The sequence below is a fragment of the Antechinus flavipes genome, chromosome 4, assembly GCF_016432865.1.
Source record: "Antechinus flavipes isolate AdamAnt ecotype Samford, QLD, Australia chromosome 4, AdamAnt_v2, whole genome shotgun sequence".
In the NCBI taxonomy this organism is placed as follows: Eukaryota; Metazoa; Chordata; class Mammalia; order Dasyuromorphia; family Dasyuridae; genus Antechinus; species Antechinus flavipes.
In genome coordinates this window covers 463,263,536-463,286,914 of record NC_067401.1, presented here as the reverse complement: position 1 = coordinate 463,286,914, position 23,379 = coordinate 463,263,536, and the positions used below count along the sequence as shown (strand labels likewise).

Here is a 23,379-nt window from a genome sequence, read left to right as displayed (position 1 = left end):
AATCTTCCTCTCTGCCTCCATCAGCCCTCATCGGGAGTTTTGTGCCCAGTTTGGGGTCACAGGGGAATTTTAACAAAGGGTGACCCGAGGTAGCTCGCCGCACAAGGTAGCATTTAATAGCAGGACATGCTACCTGTCAACGACTGTGTCCATGGCAAAGCCTCTGGGGAAAAGGGCAGTTCTGCTTATTCAGGTGTTGGGGAATATAGATGATATAGGATGGGCAAAGTGACTGGTTTGGTAAATTTGGTAATCAGAACTAGCAATGATCCCTCTACTCTCCCCCTCACCCCTGTTTTCTCATGAGACTAAGAAGTGCCCACTGTCTAAATGCAGGTGTGAGATCATGGGTCAAAGGTTTGAACAGCAACCCAGATGTCTTTGAAGGGTAGGCTGGTGGAGGAAAGATATTGGGCCCAGCTCCTTTTATTCACACACATTTCAAGGTTAGCAAAATTTCTTGAGGCTATAATAGATGGAGTTTTAAATTTAACCCATTACAGACCAGCTGAACTCTGAACTCAGTTCAGAGACAAAGAACCATGACTTAAGCATTTACAGGTAAAATCAATTAAGTGTAAATAGGGTCAATAAGAAAAAACCGGAGGGTCGATTTCAGTCTTCTCACTGGCTTAAAAGGGACAGGGATAAAGTGGAGTGGGCATCAGAGGCAGGCCACCAGGTTGGCGAAGGGCCTGAGCCAGTAGCTTAGAAGGCTCTCCAAGAAGACTTTGGAGGGTTCAAGAGCTCTGTCGGGTATTGTGCAGATTCCTTTTGTGTAGGGCAGGATTATGTCTAGTGCCCTTTGAGACCTTTCCAACTCTCAGGTTCTATGATTCTGTGACTAAGGGACAAGGGGAGAAGCCATGTCTTCTCAAAGGAAAAAAAAGCTGTCCGGAGAAAAGATGCAGAGGCAGGGCACTTTAAGCCTGATCTGTGACCTCCTTCATGTCACTGGTCTGTGCACCTATGCAGTAATCCTGGGATTCCTGCTCTTCGAGGAGCACGCCTGACAAGGTGCGGTAGGCAATGAGGGTGCGCTCCCGCAGCCCGCTTCCATCCATCATTTGTGTTTCTCTTGCCCTCTGGGCCACTGGCCTTTGGGATTCTCCGGAGAGCCCGGCATTGATCGCCTGTCTCACCATAGTGCACAGTGATCTCTTACTCACCCTGTGGTTACAACAGGGAGACAAAATGCTTCCATCCCAGCAGAGGGAGCAAAGGCTGCTGGATTGCCAAAGGCTTCTGTGTCTACATGTGAGATCTGCCAGTCTCCCAGAAGAGATTCCCAAAAAGTGTTAGCATGCCCATATGGCTGTGTTTGTGGGCGACCTGGCGAGTGCTGAGCTGTATTTGGCAGCATCCTTCCCTCTCTTAAAAATGTGCGAGCAGGTCTTCCTGCCTCTGTCTTTCTGTTTCTCTTGTCTCTATCGTACTTTCTCTCTGTCATCATTGGCTCTTCTTTCTCTCTCTCCCCAACTTTCCCCAGTCCTCTGTTGTTTTCAGCACTTTTTACCAGCCTGGGTTCATGCTGGGCCTTAGCCTTCCTGACTGCCTTACAGCTTGGTACTAGGTTGGGATTCTGGGGAGGATTTGCTATTAGTTACTCTGTCTTTGAGCATAACCCTTTAAAATCTGAAATAAGTGGAGAGTTTTCTATGTAGCTAAATCCATTTTTTATCATCATTTTACCCTTTTATTTCTCATCTGGCTCATTTTATTTATAGCTTCATCTTCTCTCTTAAGATGGCTCTCCCATTAGTCTCAGACTATGGGTCCACATAAGGCTATTCCCAATACAATCCTCTTGTTTTTTTTAATCATTGGGCTCAGAAAGGCGAAGGAACTTGAGTATATAAATCCTTGGGGAATAAATAAATCACGTTAAACTTTCTGGAGGGCATGAAGGACACGAATTGACCCAGAGCTCGATCAGTCAGCAAAATTTTGCTGTACTTACACTGTACCAGGCCTCATCTAAGCACTAGAGATGTAGAGACAAAGGTGGAGACAGACTGGGTCAGGGACTTAGAGCATCCAGATGCAGAGACTGAGGCTCCCAGAGGCTCTCTGGTTTGTCCAGAATCACATAGTGGTAAATAGCAGAACTGCAACTAGAACATTGATCCCTGTGACCCAAATCCAGTGGATCTTTCAACTACGTCAACTAAAGATGGAGTACAAAGAAATAGTAGCCATTTATCATTGAGTCATTTTCAATCATCTCTAGCTTTTGTGACCCCATCTGGGGTTTTCTTGGCAAATAACCTGGGATGGCTTGCCATGTCCTTCTTTAGCTCATTTTAGAGATGAGGAAATTGAAGCAAATGGGGAAATGACACATCTAGGAAGTGTTTGAGGTAGGATTTGAACTCAGGAAGATGAATCATACTAACCTCTGGGTTTGGCATTCTAACCATCTCACTACCTTGGTGCCCTGTAACTGTGTTAGGTAAAATGTTATTTGATTTAAATGTTATTCAATTCTCTGTAGCTTACACATAAACTTTATTTTATTCTGACATGTTTGATTTTGCACTTCTGACCTAACTTCTCATTTCACTTCATTTCCTTCTCACTGTCCTTATTTTATTAACTCCAAACTTTTATTTATAAAGGAAAGGATTTAAAAAAAATCTTCCAAGTAACTTAATAAAGAGAATGTATTATTTTATGTTTATATGAATTTTAAAATGCTTTGTTAGTTCTCTTGACAGCTGTAAAGATTGCATTATTAGATCTTGTCCATTTTACTAATAACAAAACTGAGATAAAGAGAAGTGAGTTTCATAACACCAAACAGTTCTTGAGTTGGAGGGTATCTGGTCCCACTCGCTGCCATCATATAGAGACTCCCCTTCATAACTCCCAACAAATGATCATAATCAGAGTATTCTGAAATGGATGGAAAATCATAAAGAATCTAAATAACATGTTTTACAATAACTTTACCAAAATGGTTTCTCTTCTGTTCCCTACAAGAATCCAGATTTTATCCCTGTTTTAAAGTCCACAACAAGGCCCAGCCAATGTAGGTGTATAATAAATGAAGGTTGATTGGTTGGTTGGACCCAAACAGCTATTGCTGAGGCAAGAAAAGAGTAATTGGGACTGAGAGAAAGTGGCCTTTTAGGGGTTACAAAATGGCTTGAATGGCAGAACAGGGATCAGATGACTGATATTAGGCCCAGAGAAAAGGCTTGGTAAAGCTAAAAAGCCACTGGGGTTAAACTAAGCAGAGTTTGTCTCCTTAGCCATCCCATTAGGATGGCCCTGATCAGGGTGATTTCTAGAGCAGAGTTAGCGGTTTTATTTCTAACTTAAGAAGATGAACATAAAATTTGCTTCCCAGATGGTATTCTTGGGCTCCCAGGCATGTTGTGGGAGACCTGCTATGGTGAATATGTTGAAAAACATAGTCATTTAGGAAGGGCAAGCATGAGGAGTGCCTGACAATACCTGCCGTGATTCAGACCCAGAGCCCTTGGAATACTCCATAATTAGCCGGCAGAATTTTTTTGTAAATAATTTTGATGTAGGAACTTTTTGCTTGCCAACCAGGATAGGAACATGCTAATTTCCCCAATTTTAAGTCATAGCATCAGAGAACTTTCAGCTGGGAAGGGCCTTAAATATACTTATGCTGGCCCTTCCACTTATGTATGACTCAACTGAGGCACTTGTATGAGACAAGACTAGTTACAGGGCACACAGAAAGCTTGCTTGTGGAACCTAGGCCTGCTGACTCCCAACCCATGTCTTCATAGCTCTATGGAGAAACATATTTAACTCTTTTCTTTCCTTATTCTTATGTTCTTTCTTTCTTTAAATTTACAAATACTATGGCATTGTTCCAGGGACCTACAAACAACTTCTGCAGATGTTCATATGGTTAGATTCCTTTTTTAAATCCAGAGTACATATTAATAATATGTTTAGTTCTTGCTCCAGAACCTTACTTTTCTGATCATTGTAGTAAATTTGATTTCCAAAAGAATAACCTTTTTTTTTTAATTACTATTGCTCTAATGCTAAAAAAAATTTTTTTTCATTGAAAACTTTAAATATATTGGTAATTAAAAAGGTGAAATTTATTGTTTTTGTAATTTCTTCTTTTCAAATTGCTTTCTAAATTATGGCCAATAACAGATTTGTATCTAATATATAATAGCATAATGCTTCTTTTTTAGGTTTACACACTTCCCCTGATTTGATAGTATATAGCACCACCTTATGCCCTCTCTAAGGAAAAACAAGCTCCTGATTTTTTCTTTTATATTGATTAAAAAACAACTTACTTGACATAAAAGTTTCTTACTGTTAACATTTGAGATAAAAAATTCTTCCCAATCTTATCCTAGTTTACTTGCTATAATATTCTGGCTCATTGTCTGATCCAGAATTAGACTCTGTTATTCTCATTTCAATTGAAATATGCAGCAAAATGTATATAATTATATAAATTATATAATTTGAGGCTCAAAAATTAACTTGCCTTATTTTAAATTTTATTAGATCATTTAATGTATTGCTTAGTTTTATTTTGCTACAAAGATACTGAAGCTTGACCAGTGCTCCAACTTAAAAAAAATCTAAATGGCATTTGATCTAAATGGTACCATCTAAATGGTACTATGGGGAGAGCTGAACTTTTTTGTTGGGATACTCTTATCTAGTCAGAGCTGCCTCTGAATTCTTTGAAATGTGGTTGATATTACTCTGCCCCTTCTCTTCCTTCTAGTCTGAAATTGCTGCCTTTTTCTGCCATTCTCTAACCACATTAAATCATGCTTACAGACTTCACAGATTTACCTGCATTTTTTCCCCAGCATTTCCTCCTCAGCATTTCCTGGGTAGCCCTCCCCTCCTCAAAAGTCATCCCTGTTTGCAAAGAATAAAAACACAAAATCAGACTGTAACCTATTCAACATGTAAAGGACTGCTTGCCATCTGGGGGAAGGGGTGGAGGGAGGGAGGGGGAAAAATCAGAAGTGAGTGCAAGGGATAATGCTGTAAAAAATTACCCTGGCATGGATTCTGTCAATAAAAAATTATTTAAAAAAACAAAAAACAAATTAAAACAACAACAACAACAAAAAAATCAGCAAAGTTAACCACCTCCTGAAAATATCTTGATGTCATGTAGTCTTCCACACCCATAGCTACAAATATTATTTCATTTTAACTATCCTAGGTAATAGTAAATTAAAAGTAATTTAACTTTTACAGGGACACAGGTTGAGGGACTTGCCTAGGGTCACACAACTCTGGTAAGTGTTAACTTTCTGAGGCGGGAGTTGAATTCCTATCCTCCTGGTGCTCATTCCACTGTGCCATCTAGCTGTCCCATGAGTGTTCTTTAAACTGGTTTTTATCTCCATTGCTTCTCTGTGTTTTATGGGGTATTTCTGCTCATAATTGTCTATCATTTTTCTTTGAAAATTTTATAGGCATTCTGTATATATTTTAATGTAGGATTCCCTGTGTTTTTTCTCTCTTTCTGATTGACATTTTAAGATGCTTGTGAAATAAGGCGGTTTGGGGGCTCCTTGTTGTGGCAATGAATTGCTATCTGTTAGATGGCCTGATGAAATTATCACAGTCCATGTTGATGTGACTTCTTTTATCTATCTCATCTTTTATTTTTAGTTACTTTTAAAGAGTTCAGGCTTAAGTTCCCTCCATTGTATTGCATACCTTTTTCTCATTATTATTCTTTCCTCCTCTATACCGCCATTAAATATGATCTTAGCTCTGATGAATTTAAAGTGAGTCTGTAGATAGATGGCCATCTCAGGAATACCTCCCATATCAATGACAAGTCTTTTCCAGTCTGTTAAAATATTCTGTTTTCGTTCTTTCTGGTGTTATTTGGTATCTGCCATATCCCATTGTTTGTCATCTTTTTTCTCAAAAAAGTACTCACAATATAAAGACACAAGGTTTCATTGTGATCAGTAAGGCTTTATCCTTTCTCATTCCTTTATTTATTTTAGTAGTATTTTATTTTTGCAAATATATGCAAAGATGGCATTTCCAGCATTGACCTTTACAAAACCTTGTGTTCCAGTTTTTTCTCCCTCTCTCTCCTTTCCCTCCACCCCAATACAGCAAGTAATTTGATATAGATTAAATGGGTGCAGCTCTTTTAAACATATTTTCATAATCATCATGCTTCACAAGAAAAATCAGATCAAAAAGGAATAAAAAGCCACAAGAAAATAAACAGCACCAAAAGTGAAAATACTATACTTTAATCTATGTTCAGTCTCCATAGTTCTCTCTTTAAAGTTTTCTCTTTTGGGTGGAAATGGCTCTTTCCATAATAAGTCTATTGGAAGTGCCTTGAACATCTCACTCTTGAAAAGCGCTATATCCATCACAGTTGATCATCCCCCAGTCTTGTTACTGTGTACAATGTTCTCTTGGTACTATGCAATTCACTCAGCATCAGTTCATGTAAGTCTTCCCAGGCTTTTCTGAAATCATCCTCCTGATCATTTCTTATAGAACACTAATATTCCATTACATTCATCTCTTATAACTTATTTAGCCACTCGCTGATTGATGGGCAGCCACTCAATTTCTCCTTGCTACCACAGAAAGGGCTGCTACAAACATTTTTGCCCTTTTTTTTGATCTCTTTGGGATACAGGCCCAATAGAGCCAACTCTTTCAGACTTTAGTCTGTTTTTGTGGAAGGGATCAAGTGCTTAACCTTGACCTTATCCTAGCTGACCATCTGCCTTGCATGGCTCTCATCCAGTTGCCAGATCTTGCCATTTTCACCTCCACAGCCCATCTCCACTCATACTCCCCGCCTCCTTAGTGCAGACCCTGCCCATCTCCCTGATAGATTATTACAGTATTACAATAACTGTCTTTTCTCTAACTTTCTCCTCATGGCTTCCAAAGGGACCATCCTTAAGTGCAAATCTGACTCTCCCTTCTCAACTCGGTTAACCTCTGGGGCTCCCAGTCTCTAGAAGAAAACTGAGGCCATTCTATGCAGCTTTTAGGTTCCTTTGATAACCTGGCTCTGCCTGGCTTTGCTCTGTTTCCTCATCCATGGTGTTCCATCACCCTCCTCCCACCTTGATACTGGCCATCACCTCAGCCTGAATCCTTCATCTCCTCACTGCCACTTCAGAGATTTCCTCCCTTGTTATAGACACAGAATCCAGCCCCACTGCCCTTCCTGCCAAACAGAGACAGATCAAATGATCTTTATTTATTCTGTATTGTCATTTGCTTATGGTATCAGTCTCTTGGGAATAAGATTGTTGTATTCTTGGTCATTTCCCCAGCAATTTCACAGCACCTGCCCCATAGTAGGGGCTAATGATGATGATAACCAACATTTATACCACACTGTAAGCTTGCAAGGCCCTTTATACTCCCAGCAGTCCAAAAAAGGAAAGATCACACAGTTGGGGTCCTAGAGAGGATTCACACTCGGATTGTCCGAGTGCTCTCTGCCCCGGCTTATTGTTTGAATGATTGAAGCATTGAGCATGTATTCTATGCTTGCCGTGTGCTGCCCACATTCTAGTTCTAGGGGAACAAGACAGTCCCTTCTCTTCCAGAGATTACCTTCTAGCAAGGGAAACAACACTCCGTAAAATGTTCGTGCAAAAATACATTTTTAAAAAGAATTAGGTTGTACCTGGCAGCACCAAAGAGATTTTTTCCCCCAGTGGCTCATCTTCCATGAGAGGATTCTAAGAAGAGGCAAGGAAGGACCGTGGGCCACAGTCTACACCATAGTCCAGGCGCAGCTGCTCTGGAGAGGAGCAGGAAGGGCCATGATGGACTCAAGGGCTCAGAAATGGGGTTTTGAGGGATTAAACAGGAGAGCTTAGGTTTGCTCTCAGAGGCAACATGGAGCTATATGGAAGTGCTGGATGGAGGGAGGCTGCAGGAGACCAGCTCGGAGACCACTGCAGTATCTGGGCAGAAGCGCTGAGGTCTTAATGGATGAGAGACAAGACTGTGTAGGTGGGAGTAGCCATGACGAAATCCAGCAGCCGAGGGGATGTGTGGGGTAGGACTGGAGTGATGGGGAACCTCAATAGGAACAAGCAGGTTGGAGGGCTTGGGATGTGCCAGCTGGGGAGTCACATGTCAGGCTGCCCCCAGACAAGGAGAGGCTGTCCAGCCCTACCCAGAGCCCAGGCCAGCCTCTGACCTGGAACCTCGGATTCCAGGGACCTCGGGCTCCTGGTCCGGCCCTCCCGCTGCTGCCCACAGTTCACTATCGTGGGGTAGCAAAGAGCATGTGGGACTGAGGGCTAGGAGACCTGGGTTGAGCAGCGGGGGCGTTCTCCACATTGATCCCCAGTTTTCACATTGTGAAATGGATGTGCCTGCCTGTGTTGTTAAAGTCCCACTATGTGCCCATCTCTGCCAGGCCCTGTTAGGTGCCTGCTTTAATGAAACTTCCTATTTGGCAGGGAGAATACAGCCCCTACAGAGATACACAGTTCTATCTGTCTGTAATGCAGAAGAGAACAGACTGACATGATGGAAGCGAAGTGCCATATGGGGCACAAGTAGGATTAATGATCAGTGACCACCAATACTAGGGAAAGGGAGACCTCCTTCACCCGGAATGACATTAGGAGATGGAACTCCCTGGATGAGGAGCTTCCTTCTGTTGATGGAACAAGGTTAAGTGTCTTGTCTAGGGCCTCTCAACCAAGTGTCTAAAGTGACCCTTGACCCAAGTCAAGGATAATTCTTTGTCCTCTACTTAACTGTGGCTCTCTTATTCACAAATATATTTGCATATTCATATCTGCTCTTAAAAGTAATATGATTAATATTTAATAGAAAACCATGCACGTTTCAAGTGGTCTTCAATTTCATAAAGAACTGAACCTTTATGGAAGAACTTGCAGACCAATATAGTTATCACCTAAAAACTAATTGCAATAAACTGTAAATTGTATTTTACAATATTTGTCTTTGGTTGATAGTGATGGATAAAGCAGACAAAGAAAGATACAATTACCTGTCCATTTGGAAACATGTTCTACTTGGATACAAGATCTGATAGAATATGTCTAAATAGAGAGATGATTTTGCCTTTCTTTCTCTGCTTTATCAGTCGTCCTCATCCAAGGACAAGTGGATTCTATTAAGGCCAGTTGTGTTTGAGTTATGTCAGCATCTTCTGTTAGTCCATTCAAATTTCAATCTAGGAGGGAAGCCATCTGAAATTGTAGTGTACTCTTCTTTGCCATTAATATTTGAACTTGAACTCTGTGCTTAAGTCTTTTGTTTCCTGGTCTTAGGAAATCTGGTTGGATTTGTTGTTGTTGTTGTTGTTGTTGTTCCATAACTATACTTTCTTATGATTGAATGGAAATAGTACTTTTTTAGGAGTGTTGGAATCTAGTCTTAATTCCTTTCTCACCTCCTTATAAAACTTTGAACCCATTCAATTGGTGTTTATGTTAGTTTTTTGAATTAAAGTAATTAATATTATCTCTCTCTCCATACCTTATAGGAATGTTGCAAAATTGCTAAAATTATATATCTGAAAGTGTTTTGAGTTTTTTGGAGAATTTTGAAAACTAAGGACTTCCTTCTTTGCAAGATCTGGCTATGAAGTAATGAGACTGATTTCCTTCTCTGGCTTATGAGAAAAGGTACTCATTACTTTCTAGTCCTATCTTGTTTAGTGAGCAATATGGTGTGGGGATTGAGCAACAGAGGAAAAGGCCTCTTTCAAGTTAGAGGGGCCAGATTCACTCCCCCACTTTCTATGCAAATTATTTGACCTCTCTGGCACTCTCTAAAATGAGATAGTTGGATGAAATGGCCTTTGTAGTTCTAGAACATTGTTATTTGGAACTTCAAGTTGCCCTCTGAATTATTTCTTTTCTTTAATTTCTAAGTATTTAAAACATAAATTTTCCTTCCTTTTATGAAATGATATAGATCACTGAAAACGAACTACTTGTCATTAAACTTTCTTTTGCTCATTTTAAAATTCAGTTCTTTTCAGGCAAAGTGAGATGCTACACATTTAAAAATTTTTTTCTATTGAGAATTTATTTTTAAGCATAAAATGGAAAGCTTTGCCCTTGATAATTTGAAGGTGATTTTATCCTCAACTATATGATTTCTTCCCTTCCTTTTTCTGAACCAAAGTAAATAACAATATTGAATTAACTAGGTTTTCCTGGGTGTTGTAATACATCCATTATCTACCTGTCTCAGTAGATATTAGAAGATCATTAAAAACTCTACGTTGTGGGTATTCAGATATCCCCACAGAACATTTTTACAGAAAGCAGCCAATTACAATCGCTTTATGAAAGTAAAGCCAATAGCAAAGCCTTCTTCCTCTTCTTACTCTTACTCTTAGAGACCATCTGCCAGTTGGACAGAAATATGCACGTCTTGCAGATGTGAATCAAAGGCTTTTGTCTTTGTGTTCACCTCCATTTCTCTTAAGCAGCAAGCTGTTTAGTTTCTGCTCGTGTCCATGGTCCCATCTCCATGCTGGAGAAAGCTTTGTTCTGAATTAACAGGCACAAAAATTCCCATCCGGGACGTGATTTTCAGATCACTCAGGTTTGAAGTCCAGGTCATTGTGACTGTTTCCTCTCCTTTTCCCTCTAACCTGTAACAGCCATCAGCTTCCCCTGGTTTTCTCTTAGTGGCCATATCCATTCCTTCCTTCTGTTCCTACTGTGGCCACAGCTGGATGCTTGTAATGATCTGAGGCCCCGCTCCCTCCGTCCTTTTTTTCCCCTTTATCATCCAGTCTCAGTGAGCTTCCTCTTGTCCTCTCCAGGGATGTCTCCTTCTCCAGGACTTTCATTTTGACATTTCCTGCTCAGAAAGAGCCTACAAAGCCAGCCCCATGCTCCTCAGTCTGCCCTTGGCAGCTCCTCACAGGCTGGTCCCCATCCTGCCAATTCTGCCTTCAGCCCCAGAATAAGGAAGTCTATGATCTAGCAAGACCTCTTTCTTTCTTAACTTTTTAAAAATTTTTCCCCAAACATCCCACGTGCCCTCAGACAAGGATTCTGTTAAGGATGTTCCCTCTGTTATTCCCTGCATTCTTCCTTCCTGCTAATTTCTATCCGTCCTCTACAGTCTGGCTCAAACATAACTTCTTTTCTCATTTTCAGGAATGGCAGTGTGCTCAGTCAAAGGGCTGTTTCTTCTTGGAAGAAAATGGTGAAATTATTAGTCATCAATACAAAGTCCACTTATCCCAGCGGTCCTCAGTTTATCTTACTATTAGACCACTGAATCTGAGTCAAGAAGAAGGCAAGTTTGTAGTTTCTATCTTTTCTTTTAGAAAATTGGTGAACAGATGTCATCATTACAAGTGTTTGAGGCATATTCCATGTTCCTATTTCCGGAAGAAATCCACTCCTATGGTAGTAAGAGTGTATGAGAATCTGGAGTTCCAAAGTCTTGGTACCAATAATATAATTTTTTTAGTTATCTTACTAAAATATGGATTTTTTTTTCATTTTGAATCTATAAAAGAAGGGAAAACCTGATGCCTTTTATTAATTGATGATTTTTTGGGGGGGTGTTTAATAAACTTGAAAAAATGGGAAGCATTGAAAATCCTACTCTCCCCTCAAGTTAAGTGATTCTGGAATGATAAATATTGGGTAATATATTTTTTCAAAGTTCAAGGAACCACAAAGCAATGAAATTACCATTATTTTGGATTCTAAAATCTTATGTCAGACTAATTAGTCATAAATGGTCTTGCTCCATTGTTATATATAAGCAAAGGATTTTATTAAATAATATGTGCTACATGTGCTTTGCATTGCTTATTCATTTCTTGTGAGGAACCTTTCAACAGCTTGGGGTGTAAATATTTCTATGTAAGGAGTCTTCTAATTGCTCTATTATGTACACACATATTGTAGCAACATGACACTGCTGTGTATTTATATACATACACATATATTGTATCAATATAACACTGGTGTGTATATATACATACACACACATGAACACACTTTTTAGTGGACTGTTTTATTCACGTAGGGAACTCTTCATGTAAAAACTCTTCATTACTGGAAAATGGCAACTTCCCTGTAATTTTGGCCATTTCTCGTGTGTTGAGAGCCGCCTGGGGATTCAGAGCAGTCGCCTGGCCTGCCCAAGGCCACAAGGCTCCTGGGCTTGTTCTTCCTGTTTCTTCACCATGTGTCCATTTCTTCCCAACCTTGGACCTAAAATGGTCACTATGAGGCGTTTCCATGGTCCATTAATGGTTCATTAATGTTTTTGCCATGCATGGCACATTTTAGTGGTCTGTGGCAACTCACAGTTTTGGTCCTTCAGCAGAAATTTCAGGCTGTTACCTTTCTCTCTCCCTACCCTAGAGAGATAGTTTCCAAAAGAGATTTTTCTCTATTTCTAGTTTATTTATTTAAAATTTTTATTTTATTACATTTATTAAACAGAATTTATTTTTTTATATTAAATTTATTTATTAAATAGAAAATAATAGATAATATGAGTAACTAGCATTTATGTTTAGTAACTCATTAAACAAGTACCTGCTGTGTGCCAGACAGTGTGCTAAGTGGTGGGGATACCAAAAAGAAAATGAAAGACTAGCCCCTGTTCTCAAGATGCTTAGAGTCTAGCAGGAGACACAGACGCACGTCGGGAGTTCAGAAGAGGCAGAGGTGCTGATAAAAAGTATGGAGAGCCTGCCATGGGCCAGGTGTCCAGCTGAGCTCTTATCAGTTATGCTCTCATGGGATCCGCCCTGGGGGAAGAGCTATCATTATCCCATTTTACAAATGAGACAACTGAGGTAAATAGATAATTTAGGCAACTGGGTAATACCTAGATCAGTAGCCCTGGAATCCTGAAAACCTGAATTCTTTCAGACATGGACAGGTTATGCGACCCTGGCTAGGTCCGTCTGCCCTTCCTTTCCTCATCTAGGAAATGGAAGTAACAAGACCTCTGTTCCAGGTCTCTGTGAGGCTGCAATGAGATGATAATTATGAAGCACTGTGCAGACTTCAAAGCAACGGACATAGTCTCAATGTACCTAAAGGGTTTGATTTGCCACCAACATCAAAAATTATTAAATTGTGATACACGATTGAGTCAGAGTCATATAGAAAATATTCCTATTTTCTAATTATGACCTTGAGAAGATAATAAACATGGACCATCTTATCCACTGCATTATGTATATACCTCAATGCTATGTTTTTATGTCCGAAAATAAAAGGTAAAGTAGACAGTTTTTGTGCGTTTAAACAAATTTTGGTGGGAGAGAACTAAGGTATATTTGCTAACTTGCAGTTACTCAAGCAAAAGGCTAACTTATTGTTTAAAGGAAGTTAAGGATTCTTTGGTTTGTTTGTAGGATTACCATCTCCTTGGTTGTCAGTGGACACTGCTTTGTATCTCTTCAAGGAAAACGAAGGCCAAGCGAACCTACAGCTCATGTGTTTTACTGAATTGCGGAATAGAGAAGTACCCATTTTTCTTTATTTCTTATATTAATTTTTAAAATGCCAAATGTCCAAAGGTGAGGAGAGTTCAGATGTGAGGTAGAGAGGCCGTATTCTGCGCATGCTGTGAATTCTCAAACTGCTTGTGGAAAATTTTGTGGAAGGGTGAGCGATGGTCAACCTGGGTTGTGGTCCCGAATGTGCCCACTGGACTAGCTTTGGGGCTGCGAATGAGTCATGAACCTTCCTGTGCCTCGGTTTCCTCATCTATTAAGATCTACAACTCCTAAGACAAACGTTGAGTTCCTCTATTATACGAGGGACTATGTGAGATGCTCAGAGAGATGCAAACTGTTATTGTTCAATTGCTTCCCACAAGGAGCTTATGTTCTAATGGAGGAAACTGTAAATACAGAATGATTTTTGGGTCGGAAGCAGCATTAATGACTTGTATCTGAGATAGCCCTGGAGCTGAGCCTTCAAGGAAGGATTCTGAGATGCTGACGCTGGGGGCAGGGGAATCTCCTGCCTTTGTGAAAGTGCCCCCAGGGGATGGGTGGCTGCAGGTGGGCCAACCTGCCTGAAATGGGGGCCCTGTGGCAAGACAGAGGAGGGAGTAGGGAACAGGCAGAGCCCAAGAGCTTCACGTTCTAAGTCGTAGCATTTCCATTTGATCTAGCACTACACCTTGGGAGATGGCTCTATAGCTATACCTATTTCACAACTGAGGAAACTTAGCCTAACATTCAGTGCCTACATATGGCTGTATATCCAGTGTGACTTCTTAAATGACAGCACCCCTGCCATGTCTTTAATGATGGGTTTTAGCCTGGTTGAGGGACATAGCATCATCCCATATCTATTTTGGCATTTAATGAGTTATTACTGAATAAAAATAAAGATTCTCTGTGGAGCATCCTGTATACCAGGAGTACTTTTTATTTATTTTTTAGCCTCTGCCCTTTCAATCTCATAGGAATCTAATCTAATATTGGTATATTAGATTGTGTTATGAAATTTTAATCAGTACGAATTTTGCTCAGTATAGTAGCACTACTAAAATATTCTCACTCGGACAAAGTTTAGTGTTTTCATGATTGATAATAGTGGCCTTTTTTTCCTAAATAAAAAGCATCTCAGGCTTTGGAAAAGTTAGTTCAGCTGGTTTTCTCAATTATCTGACCAAAAAAGAGAAAAATAACGTGTTCGCTTTCTTGACGCTTGATTTATATTTGCAAGCGTCAAAAATATACTGATATGACAGAACGGTTTTTAAAAAACCTCTGTTTTACCCATGGAATTGTTCTGATTTTTTCTAATTATATATTTACTCAGAGGCCAAATATGTGAGGCAGATACATAAATGTGGCCATTTGTTTTATGAGAACTACAAAATACATCTGCTACATACCCGAAATAATACTATTCAAGGACTTACTGCAATCTCATATTTAATCTTTATATAGGCCCAACGACAGACAAATATTTCCCTGATGTAATGTTATATAAAAGTCTTTATTGTAGGCCTCCTAACAGACAAGTGTAGTTATAGGCAAGGAAATATTAAATGACAGAAGTTAATGTCTTGGCCGAACTCTTCTTCAGAGCTGACTACCAAGTTAAGTTCCAGATAAAGCATTGTCCAAAAACAATAGCTGTTCCCATTTTGTTTTAGGTAGAATGACTTTCAGATGAGATTTCTTCTCTGTAAAATGTTAGTCTATCAGAAAGCCTGTAATAAAGTTGGAATGAGATTCTGCTAGCCCTTTTATTATACACATTTCTGTTTGTGTGAAGGAGGTATAATTTGTCATATTTACAAAGAATTTTTATTTTTAGTTTCAGAATTACTTTCTTTAAAGAGAGTTTAGTAACTGTGGAAGTTGATTTTTTTTTTTTTTTCTATTTGCCTTCTATGGTGACATTCAGGGTCAGGGTGACTTTGGGTACAGAGGAAAGCCTTGGGAAGCCAAGGATCAGTGGGGCAGCTTCCAGCCTTGCCTTCTATGGCTGATTGCCTCTAAGCCCCCATCCAGGCAGACCGGGCCAGCCTTGGTGGGATGCCCCCGGTGATGTTGAACACCTGGGTCGTCTCCAGAGTGACAGTGGAGCCCCTGTCTCTGTGAGAGGGGCCAGGCTGGGTCAGAAGGACGCTCAGGAGTCAGACTCATGCCCTTGGGGCACAAGAACCTGCCTCTGGTCTCTGAGAGGAAGCTGCTGGCTCCCCTGGCTTCTCCAGGCCCCTGGACAGCCCAGAGGAGAGCATACTGGGTCTGAAGATCTGAGTTCAAATGTAACCTGTGTGACCCTGAACAGAGTTCCTGATGCTTTCTGCTTCAGCTGAAGAATACCTGCCAGGCTGCTCTCGGGGAGATCCTACTTGTGGAGTGCTTAGTCCAGGCAGAGGACAGATGGCTCTGGGTTCAGCCCTCCCCCCGAGAGCCCTGGGAGGCCGCGGTCCTGCCCTCCCACGGTCACGGCTCTGCCGTCGATCATTTCAAAGCTTACGCCGTTTGGGCCTGGGAAGGCAGCATGGAGATGGGCCCCTTTGTGCCAGAACCACCAATGGGGGAGCTTTCCAGGCTCACAAAAAGCCATTTTCAGAGGCAGGTCATGCTAAGCGAGCCCACCAAAGATACATGGACAGATGCGGGCCACACTAGTGACCATCGCAGGTAGACAATGGTGATGTCGTCGACCCCGTTGGCCCCTACACAGACTAGAGACCTGATATAAGAGGAAGAGCAAGTTCTTCCTCAACGGGTCTATAAAGGATTAGCTCGCCCCTCCTGCTGGACTCGACCCTTTGTTCTAAAACATGACCGCACCAGTGAAGGCTCATCTACTTCCCATTAGCCCGGCTCACACAAACAGGGTGCTCTTTTAAAGAAACTATTCTTGTAATTCTAGTCATTTTACTGATCATAGCTGAAACTCTTTAATTTATTGCATTTTGCTTTGTCTTCATTATATTTTTATCATAACAGGATTTTGCAGCTTTCCTTTAAGAGCAATGCTTCTTATAGAATAACACTAATTTTTAATTAGACATATTTCCATAAAAGAGGGCATTGAACTAGATGATCTCCAATAGCCTTTCCAGCTCTAAATCAATATAATATCAAATAGCATTGAAGGCAATGTGAAAGTGGATGGGGTTTTTCCACTGTGACAAAATACCTGTTTTATGGGTCGCTTTTATCAAAGAATTTATCCCCTACTACCAGCATTCTGCCAGTCAGCCTTTTTCCTAGCTGGGCTGTCCTTACAGGGGATACAGAGCCTTTCTCCCCTCAGGTCTGCCTCCTTGAGACTTCAGGGGCCGTGGAAGGGACACTGGTGGGTTATGCTGGTAACCAAAAGGACAGCCTTCCATTTCAGACCTTCACCTAACGCAAGAAGAAGCCGATAATTCACTACTGAGTCATCTGCTTTTTCCTTGAATTCAGTTTAGATTATTAGTGAAGTAAAATTCAGCCTTTTTGTTTAAGAATTTCAGCAATTGCATGCAAAGGGCAACTCATGCTTCTTACTTGACTGTTTAGCAGCACAAACATTACTAAATATTTTAACTTCTCCTTTGCCATACGAGAAAGGGGAACAAGCATTTCTGAAGCACCTGCCGTGTGCCAGGTATTATGCTGAGCCCTTTAGGAAGATCTCGTTTGATCTTCACAACAGTCGAGCCAGGGAGGAGCTGTGGCCATGACAGAGGCAATGGGTTTCCAGAATGAGTGGTGATTCCTAAAGGAGAGAAACGTCCTCCATTCCAGTTGTCCTCCTCCCTCACCGTGGACCTCGGTATCTCGAAGGCTGTCCCCACATGAAGCGGCTCCAGCAGGAAGCCTCTGAAAAGAATGGGCCAGTTAGAAGGTTGTGTAAAGATCAGCCTTAACAAATGCAGAGAAGGGCCATTGGAGAAGACTGGATAAAACACCAAGAGATATCAGTTATTCTTTTTAGCCACTAAACTGTGGCTCATTGGAGCTCAGAAACCATCGAATCCTGCCTTTCCCACTATGCCTCCTGTATGTTTGGGGGCAAGTCACTTCTCCAGCTTGTGCCTCAGTTTCCTCAGCTGTAAAATGAAGGGTTTGGGCTTTATGACTTCTAAAATCTATGCTGTTTCTAATTCTCCTATAGTCATCTGTTCCTATGAGTGGTGAATATTGGTTTGAAGCAAACCTAAAGTTAATATTTTCAAAGACTAACAGAATTCCCTTTTATTCTTTTGAAAATAGATGTATGGATGGAGTGGTGAATTAGGATCAGGACTTTATTATTTAATTCCATTCACAACTGGCTGTTGGCTGAAGAAGGAAAAGAAACACATTGCGGAGGAAGCCATGCTTGTGTGCAGAAGTGAAAAGGGAGAGTTGTTTCTTACAAAGAAGTTTAGGTAAGCCTTGTTTCTGGTAGGACTGGAGCCCCTTTGCCCAACTCCACAAGACAGCCCCACCTGTCAGACCAAGAAAACGGCCCGCCCATGAAGCTGGCACTCAACTTCTGCCATGTGGCCGTTTCCTCTAACAGGAACCCACCCGTGCTCACCTGTGTGGCTCCCATGGCTACCTCTGCACAGGAAGCCCCGCTCCCGTGCCAGAGACATTCCCACGCTCTGGACAGATGTCACGTGTGGATGCCCGGGTTCTCTAACCTGCGTTCTTTGGGGGCTGTGGGCAGGATGTCTTTTACATCTTTGAGTGATTCCCTTTTTGTGATACCCACTCTGCCCTTCTCCATTTCCCTCTGGGTGAGCTTTATTTCTGGTTTATAAGACACCTGCAGAATCCAGCCCTTGGAGTTCTAGCCCCATTGGACATAAGGGTGTTAAACCCTGCGCCTTTGTTGCAAGAAGAAGCTTGGGGTCATTTAAAGAATCATGCAGTTTTTTCTAAAGGCAATCCTGGCCTTTCTCTTCCTCCTGTTTCTGTACTTATAAGCATTGTTAGGTAATAGACCCATATTTAAATCTTAGATGCTTATTAAGGCTTTTAAAAAAATTTTTTTTTGGCTGGTAACTGTCATTTTCCAACAATCCCTCCCATACTATTGCCTTGTAATAGATAAATACAGACAAACAAATCAACATCCTGACCATGTTTGAAAACATTTGCCTCCTTCCCCACATGGATGGGGAATATTCACTACCTCTTTATCATGAGAAGGGAGCCATCCATGATTTATCATTCAGTCTTCAGAAGTCCTACGTTATTGGTCATTGCAATGATTATAGAATCCTAAAACCTCTCATTGTTGCCTTTACACTAAAATTGTTTTGCTTCACTCTACAAATATTCATCTAAATCTTCCCAGATCCTACTGGGAGAGATTGGCCAGCACCCCTTCTGCCCAAGACTGTCATTTCCCTAGACACAGAAAGCACAAGAAGTGTTTAACATTCTCTGGAGAAGCCGGTGGCCCGAAGCCAGCCGCAGAGACCCTTCCTCTCCTGGGCTGCCAAACCACTGGTCAGGGAGGCTCTGGAACGGCTCAGTGGATGGGCCTCTAATAATATTCCAAAGCCACTTTAAATGATATTGTCTTTTTTCTCTTCTTCTTTTTTTTTATTCTTCTCCTCTCTTTTAACATTGATAAATGAGTCTGTGGCACTTGTAACCAGGCTAACTTTAATGCTCCTCAGCTGCTATATATCTATGTAGACAAAATATGTCTGCTTTCCTAGGTCATCCAGTGAGTTCTGAGGCTCCTTCTAATTCTAGGGGCTTGTACGTCTCAGTTTGTGTGAAAAGATGAAATGGGAACTACTGAAAACAACTTGGTTATAAAACCAATATCTTTTTATGTTTAGGAATAAGACATTATGCTGTCCTTTTTTTTTTTCTTTTTGTCTATTTGTTTTAGATCAGCTTTATCAGACATATTTGATATAATTGATTTAGATGGAAATGATCTTCTTAGCCTTGATGAATATAACTTTTTTGAACTGAGGACAAGTGGTGAGAAATGTGATGAAGATGCTTGGACTATCTGCAAAGGTAAATACACTTTTGCTTCTTAAAATAGAATGTCAATATAAATAAAACCACTTGGTCATTTTTCCCTTTGTTCCATAATAATATAACAAGGAATGTCTTTTAAAACTTTGTTGATTTACTATTTTTCTTATTTTTGTGGTATAGACTGAAAAGGTCTCCAACTGGAAAGGGAGGTTAAAAAGCTGTTTGGGGCAATTCCAGTTTTTAGGCCTCTGCCTTAATGTATAAAATAATCAATGCCCACTTATTTTGTTTCTTTCTGCCGAGATGACGTACCTTCTCATAGTTTGTATTCCATCAGGTGAGAGCTCATGGAGTTGTAGAACTATATAGAGAATGGATGTATAAAGAATAAACACAGAGGTGGGGAGGAGGCAATGCATCCCAGGTCCAGGGGAGATGAGTGAGCCCACTTGAGACAGAGATTGGCTGAAGGGCCCTGTCTGACAGCCTATGGATAGGGGAATCCTGGAGAAGCATAAGATCACAAGGAGGATAGAATGGGGGCCGGTTGTGAAAAGAGCCAATTATCAACGGAAAAGGTGATATTTGATCTTGGTGGTAATAGGGAACATGCTTGTGAGCTCCTCGTGTGTTTATACCTGTGCTTGAGAAAAATCACTTTGGAAGATGAATAAAGAATGGATTGGGATGGGGAGAGGCCCGGGGCAGTTAGAAATCTTTTTAAATAGTTCAGGCAAGAAGCAATCAGGATCTGAGTTAGAATTATGGCTATGTGAGTGGAGAGAGGGGAATTATATACAAGAGAAATAGTGTAAGGTAAGATTTAGTTTTTTAAAAAAATGGATGCAGGATGAGGAAAATGCTGTGATTATGCGCCTGAGAAGCTGGAAGCCTACTGATATCCTCAGCAGAAGGTTTGAGATGAGAGGGATGATGAATTCTCTTTTGGACATACTGAGTTTCCAATGTGTCTAGAAAACCCAGTTTTAAGGGTTTACCAGGTATGGGTGATGTCAGACCTGGTGCTCAGAAGAGATACTTGGGCCATATATATAGACCTGGGGGGAGTCAGTTTAGAGATGATCGTTAAATCTGTAGAAGCTGATGAGACCAACCAGTTGGAGAGTATAGAGCAGAATGTGTCTGAAGCCTTTGATCTCCTCCATTTTTAAAATGCAAAAAATAAAATACTGAGGATTACAGAGAAAACCAATTATATCAAAATAGTTATCAAAGTGTTTTTTTGAACAAATTCATGGATCCTAGGTTAAGAATCCCTGGTAAAAAGAGTTTGTTATGCCAGGTTAGTTAAAAGTGTTTATCAGGGAGGATAAAGTATGGAAGGGGGCGAGGGCCCAGGAGCTGCTGCTGAGGAGGGAGGGCATTCCAAGCAGAGTTTGTAGAGAAGCCTCCATGTTGTTCCCCACAAATCTTTCAGAAAAAAACAAACAAACAAACAAACAAAAAAAAAACTTGTTGGTGCCTTCTTTGTAAATTTATAAATGTCCATTATACTCTTTACAGATGAACACTCATATCTTAATGGTTTATATAAATATTTGGAAAAAGTAATTGAATCACATAGTGCTTCTTTTCTCCTAAAACCAGAGAATTTTGATACAAAGAAGAATGAACTAACAAGGCAGGGATTTATGGATCTCAACCTGATGGAAGCCAGTGATCGAGAAGGAGATCCTAGTGATCTCTGGGTGACTCTGCACTCAATGGGTTTCAACAAAGCCCTGGAAATGGTAGAGGTAAAAAAGTATTTAAACTTTGCCATGTTTTTCATTTAGAGCCTTTTTCTTTTTCACCTGCAAAGCCCTGATCCTACTACATGAAGTTTATGTGTGTCGTAAACTTCGGACAAAGCTCCCAGATCCTTTCGTCCTGTACCCATTCCCGTTCAGTACATGTATGAATCTTGCCCAAAGTGACAGTCTCATATACAAAAATGGGTCTTGCTAAGATTGCCAGTATTTTAAGAACTGCCTCCAAGATGGATAGGACAAATGGACAAGTGCATGACTTCACAGGTATGGACAATGTAGCCAGACATGGTTTAAGTTGCTAACACATGTTTGTAGAGACCTCCTCGTAGTCTTCTACATGATCTGTGATTCTAGTGATGGGAGGAAAAATGATTCCTTTAGAAATAGGAGAATTCTGGTATTTGGTGATAGCTTCTTCCTAACCTGGTACACACAAAGAGTGATTCATGGCAAATCTGAAATTAAGGTTTCAAGCCTTTCTATTTCTGAGCTAAGTTGGCCCACTCTGGCCAGGATCGAGATCAGAACAAGTTTGTGCATTGGCTTCTTGAGATGGGAATGTGGATTGTAGGATTAGCACTGGTGTTGATCTATTTGGGGCTTGGATCCTACTAGTTCTTAGTTACATTCCTGTTTGGGAACCACTTAAAATACACCAGTCAATCCAGACATTTTTCACCAAAGGGCAACAACTGTTGACGGTATTACAGAATTCAAAGTCCCATGGGATCCAAATGGCATTTAGTCCAAATCAGACCTGAAAAAAAATCTTGTATATAGATCATGTAATGAATGGCCATAAGTTTTTGCTTAAAGGTCTCAAAGCAACCTATTCCACTTTTGGATAGCTCTAATTCTTAGGAAGTTTTTCCTTATCTCAAACACACAGATTTAGAAACTATCTGCCCATTTTTCCTAGTTCTGACCTTTAATGACAAGCAAAAAGCATGATAGCTAACCCTGAAGAAAGGTACTGAGTTCCTCATTCCCTTCCTCCCATCTTTTGTTTTTAATGACAAATATCTCCAGTTTCTTCTGTGACATGAAATCTCAGTCTTTCCCCATCAAGCTGAGCTTCCTCTGGATGCTCTCCAGCTTATCCAGGCCCTTCTTAAAACACGATGCTGCCTGTAATTGTGGAATGGCCAGTGGGATTGTCATCTCCCCATACGCAGCAGCTGGGCCTCCCTTCACGCAGCCCAAAGTTACATGAATTTCCTTAGCTGCTCCATTTCACTGCTGAGATGTCTCATGTCTCATGTTGAGTTTGTGCTCCACCCAGACCCCCAGAGCTGCTTCAGACAAAGTGTTCCTTGGCCATGCATCAAACTGAGAAAATGAAGTTTGTAACCTACAAGATTTCATATTTACCCCATGTGTGAAAAATTTCAATTTCTTTTTTTCCATATTATCTTTCTTTTATTTTTATTATTTTTAATAGAAAAAAGAAAAACAGAAAAGGAAAACAAAACAGAATGGAACATTGTCATATATCCAGCAGAACATAAGGGAGAATTCAAAATAAATAACAATAAATTACCAGTTCAAGAAAGGATATAAAATAGTGGGATGATTTATATTCATCAGTGTCCATCTTTTCTTTGCTTCCTTGTAGGCTGCTCTTTGTTCTCTTCTGCACATTTTGTTTCCCTTTTCGTCCCCCCCACTTCCCCTCAGCAGGCTACAGTTAAGCAAAGATATATTTAAATATATTTATATAGATATATACATATACACATGTACATACACATATACACATATACATACAGAGTCATACACACATCCATATATCTATATATACACATACATAGAGCAGCAGGCATATATAAATACTCAGACACATTTATACACACTCACATTTACCCATATATAAACATTCATTTAAAATAACATTAGTATGGCTGATATAATGTAGATTTCTCTCTTGATTGAATTTTTTTCACTTTGTCAAAGATCAGTGAATACTAGCTGTATTTTTTTCCTAATAAATTCTACTCCTGATCCTTGTAGTGTTTTTGTACATCTCTTCTATCTTTGCTAATTCTGCTTTACTTCTGTTCCTTAACTTGCCTTGCTATTACTTAACCTCCCCCAATCCTTTGCTTCCCCCTCCCCCTCTTTTTTCCCCCTTATTTCTTTATAGATTTTGGAGGGTGCTATACACTTCATGTTGTG

The 23,379-nt window shown here is 40.5% G+C and overlaps 1 protein-coding gene across 1 annotated transcript in view; it reads left to right on the top strand.

Moving 5' to 3' along the window:
• EFCAB7 (EF-hand calcium binding domain 7) overlaps positions 1-23,379 on the top strand; it is a 49,875-nt gene that overhangs the window by 21,991 nt on the left and 4,505 nt on the right. The window contains exons 7-11 of the mRNA XM_051999521.1: positions 11,148-11,289; positions 13,382-13,491; positions 17,711-17,868; positions 19,335-19,468; positions 21,041-21,189. Coding sequence (XP_051855481.1) covers positions 11,148-11,289; positions 13,382-13,491; positions 17,711-17,868; positions 19,335-19,468; positions 21,041-21,189 — 693 coding nt within the window. The remainder of the gene's footprint in view (positions 1-11,147; positions 11,290-13,381; positions 13,492-17,710; positions 17,869-19,334; positions 19,469-21,040; positions 21,190-23,379) is intronic.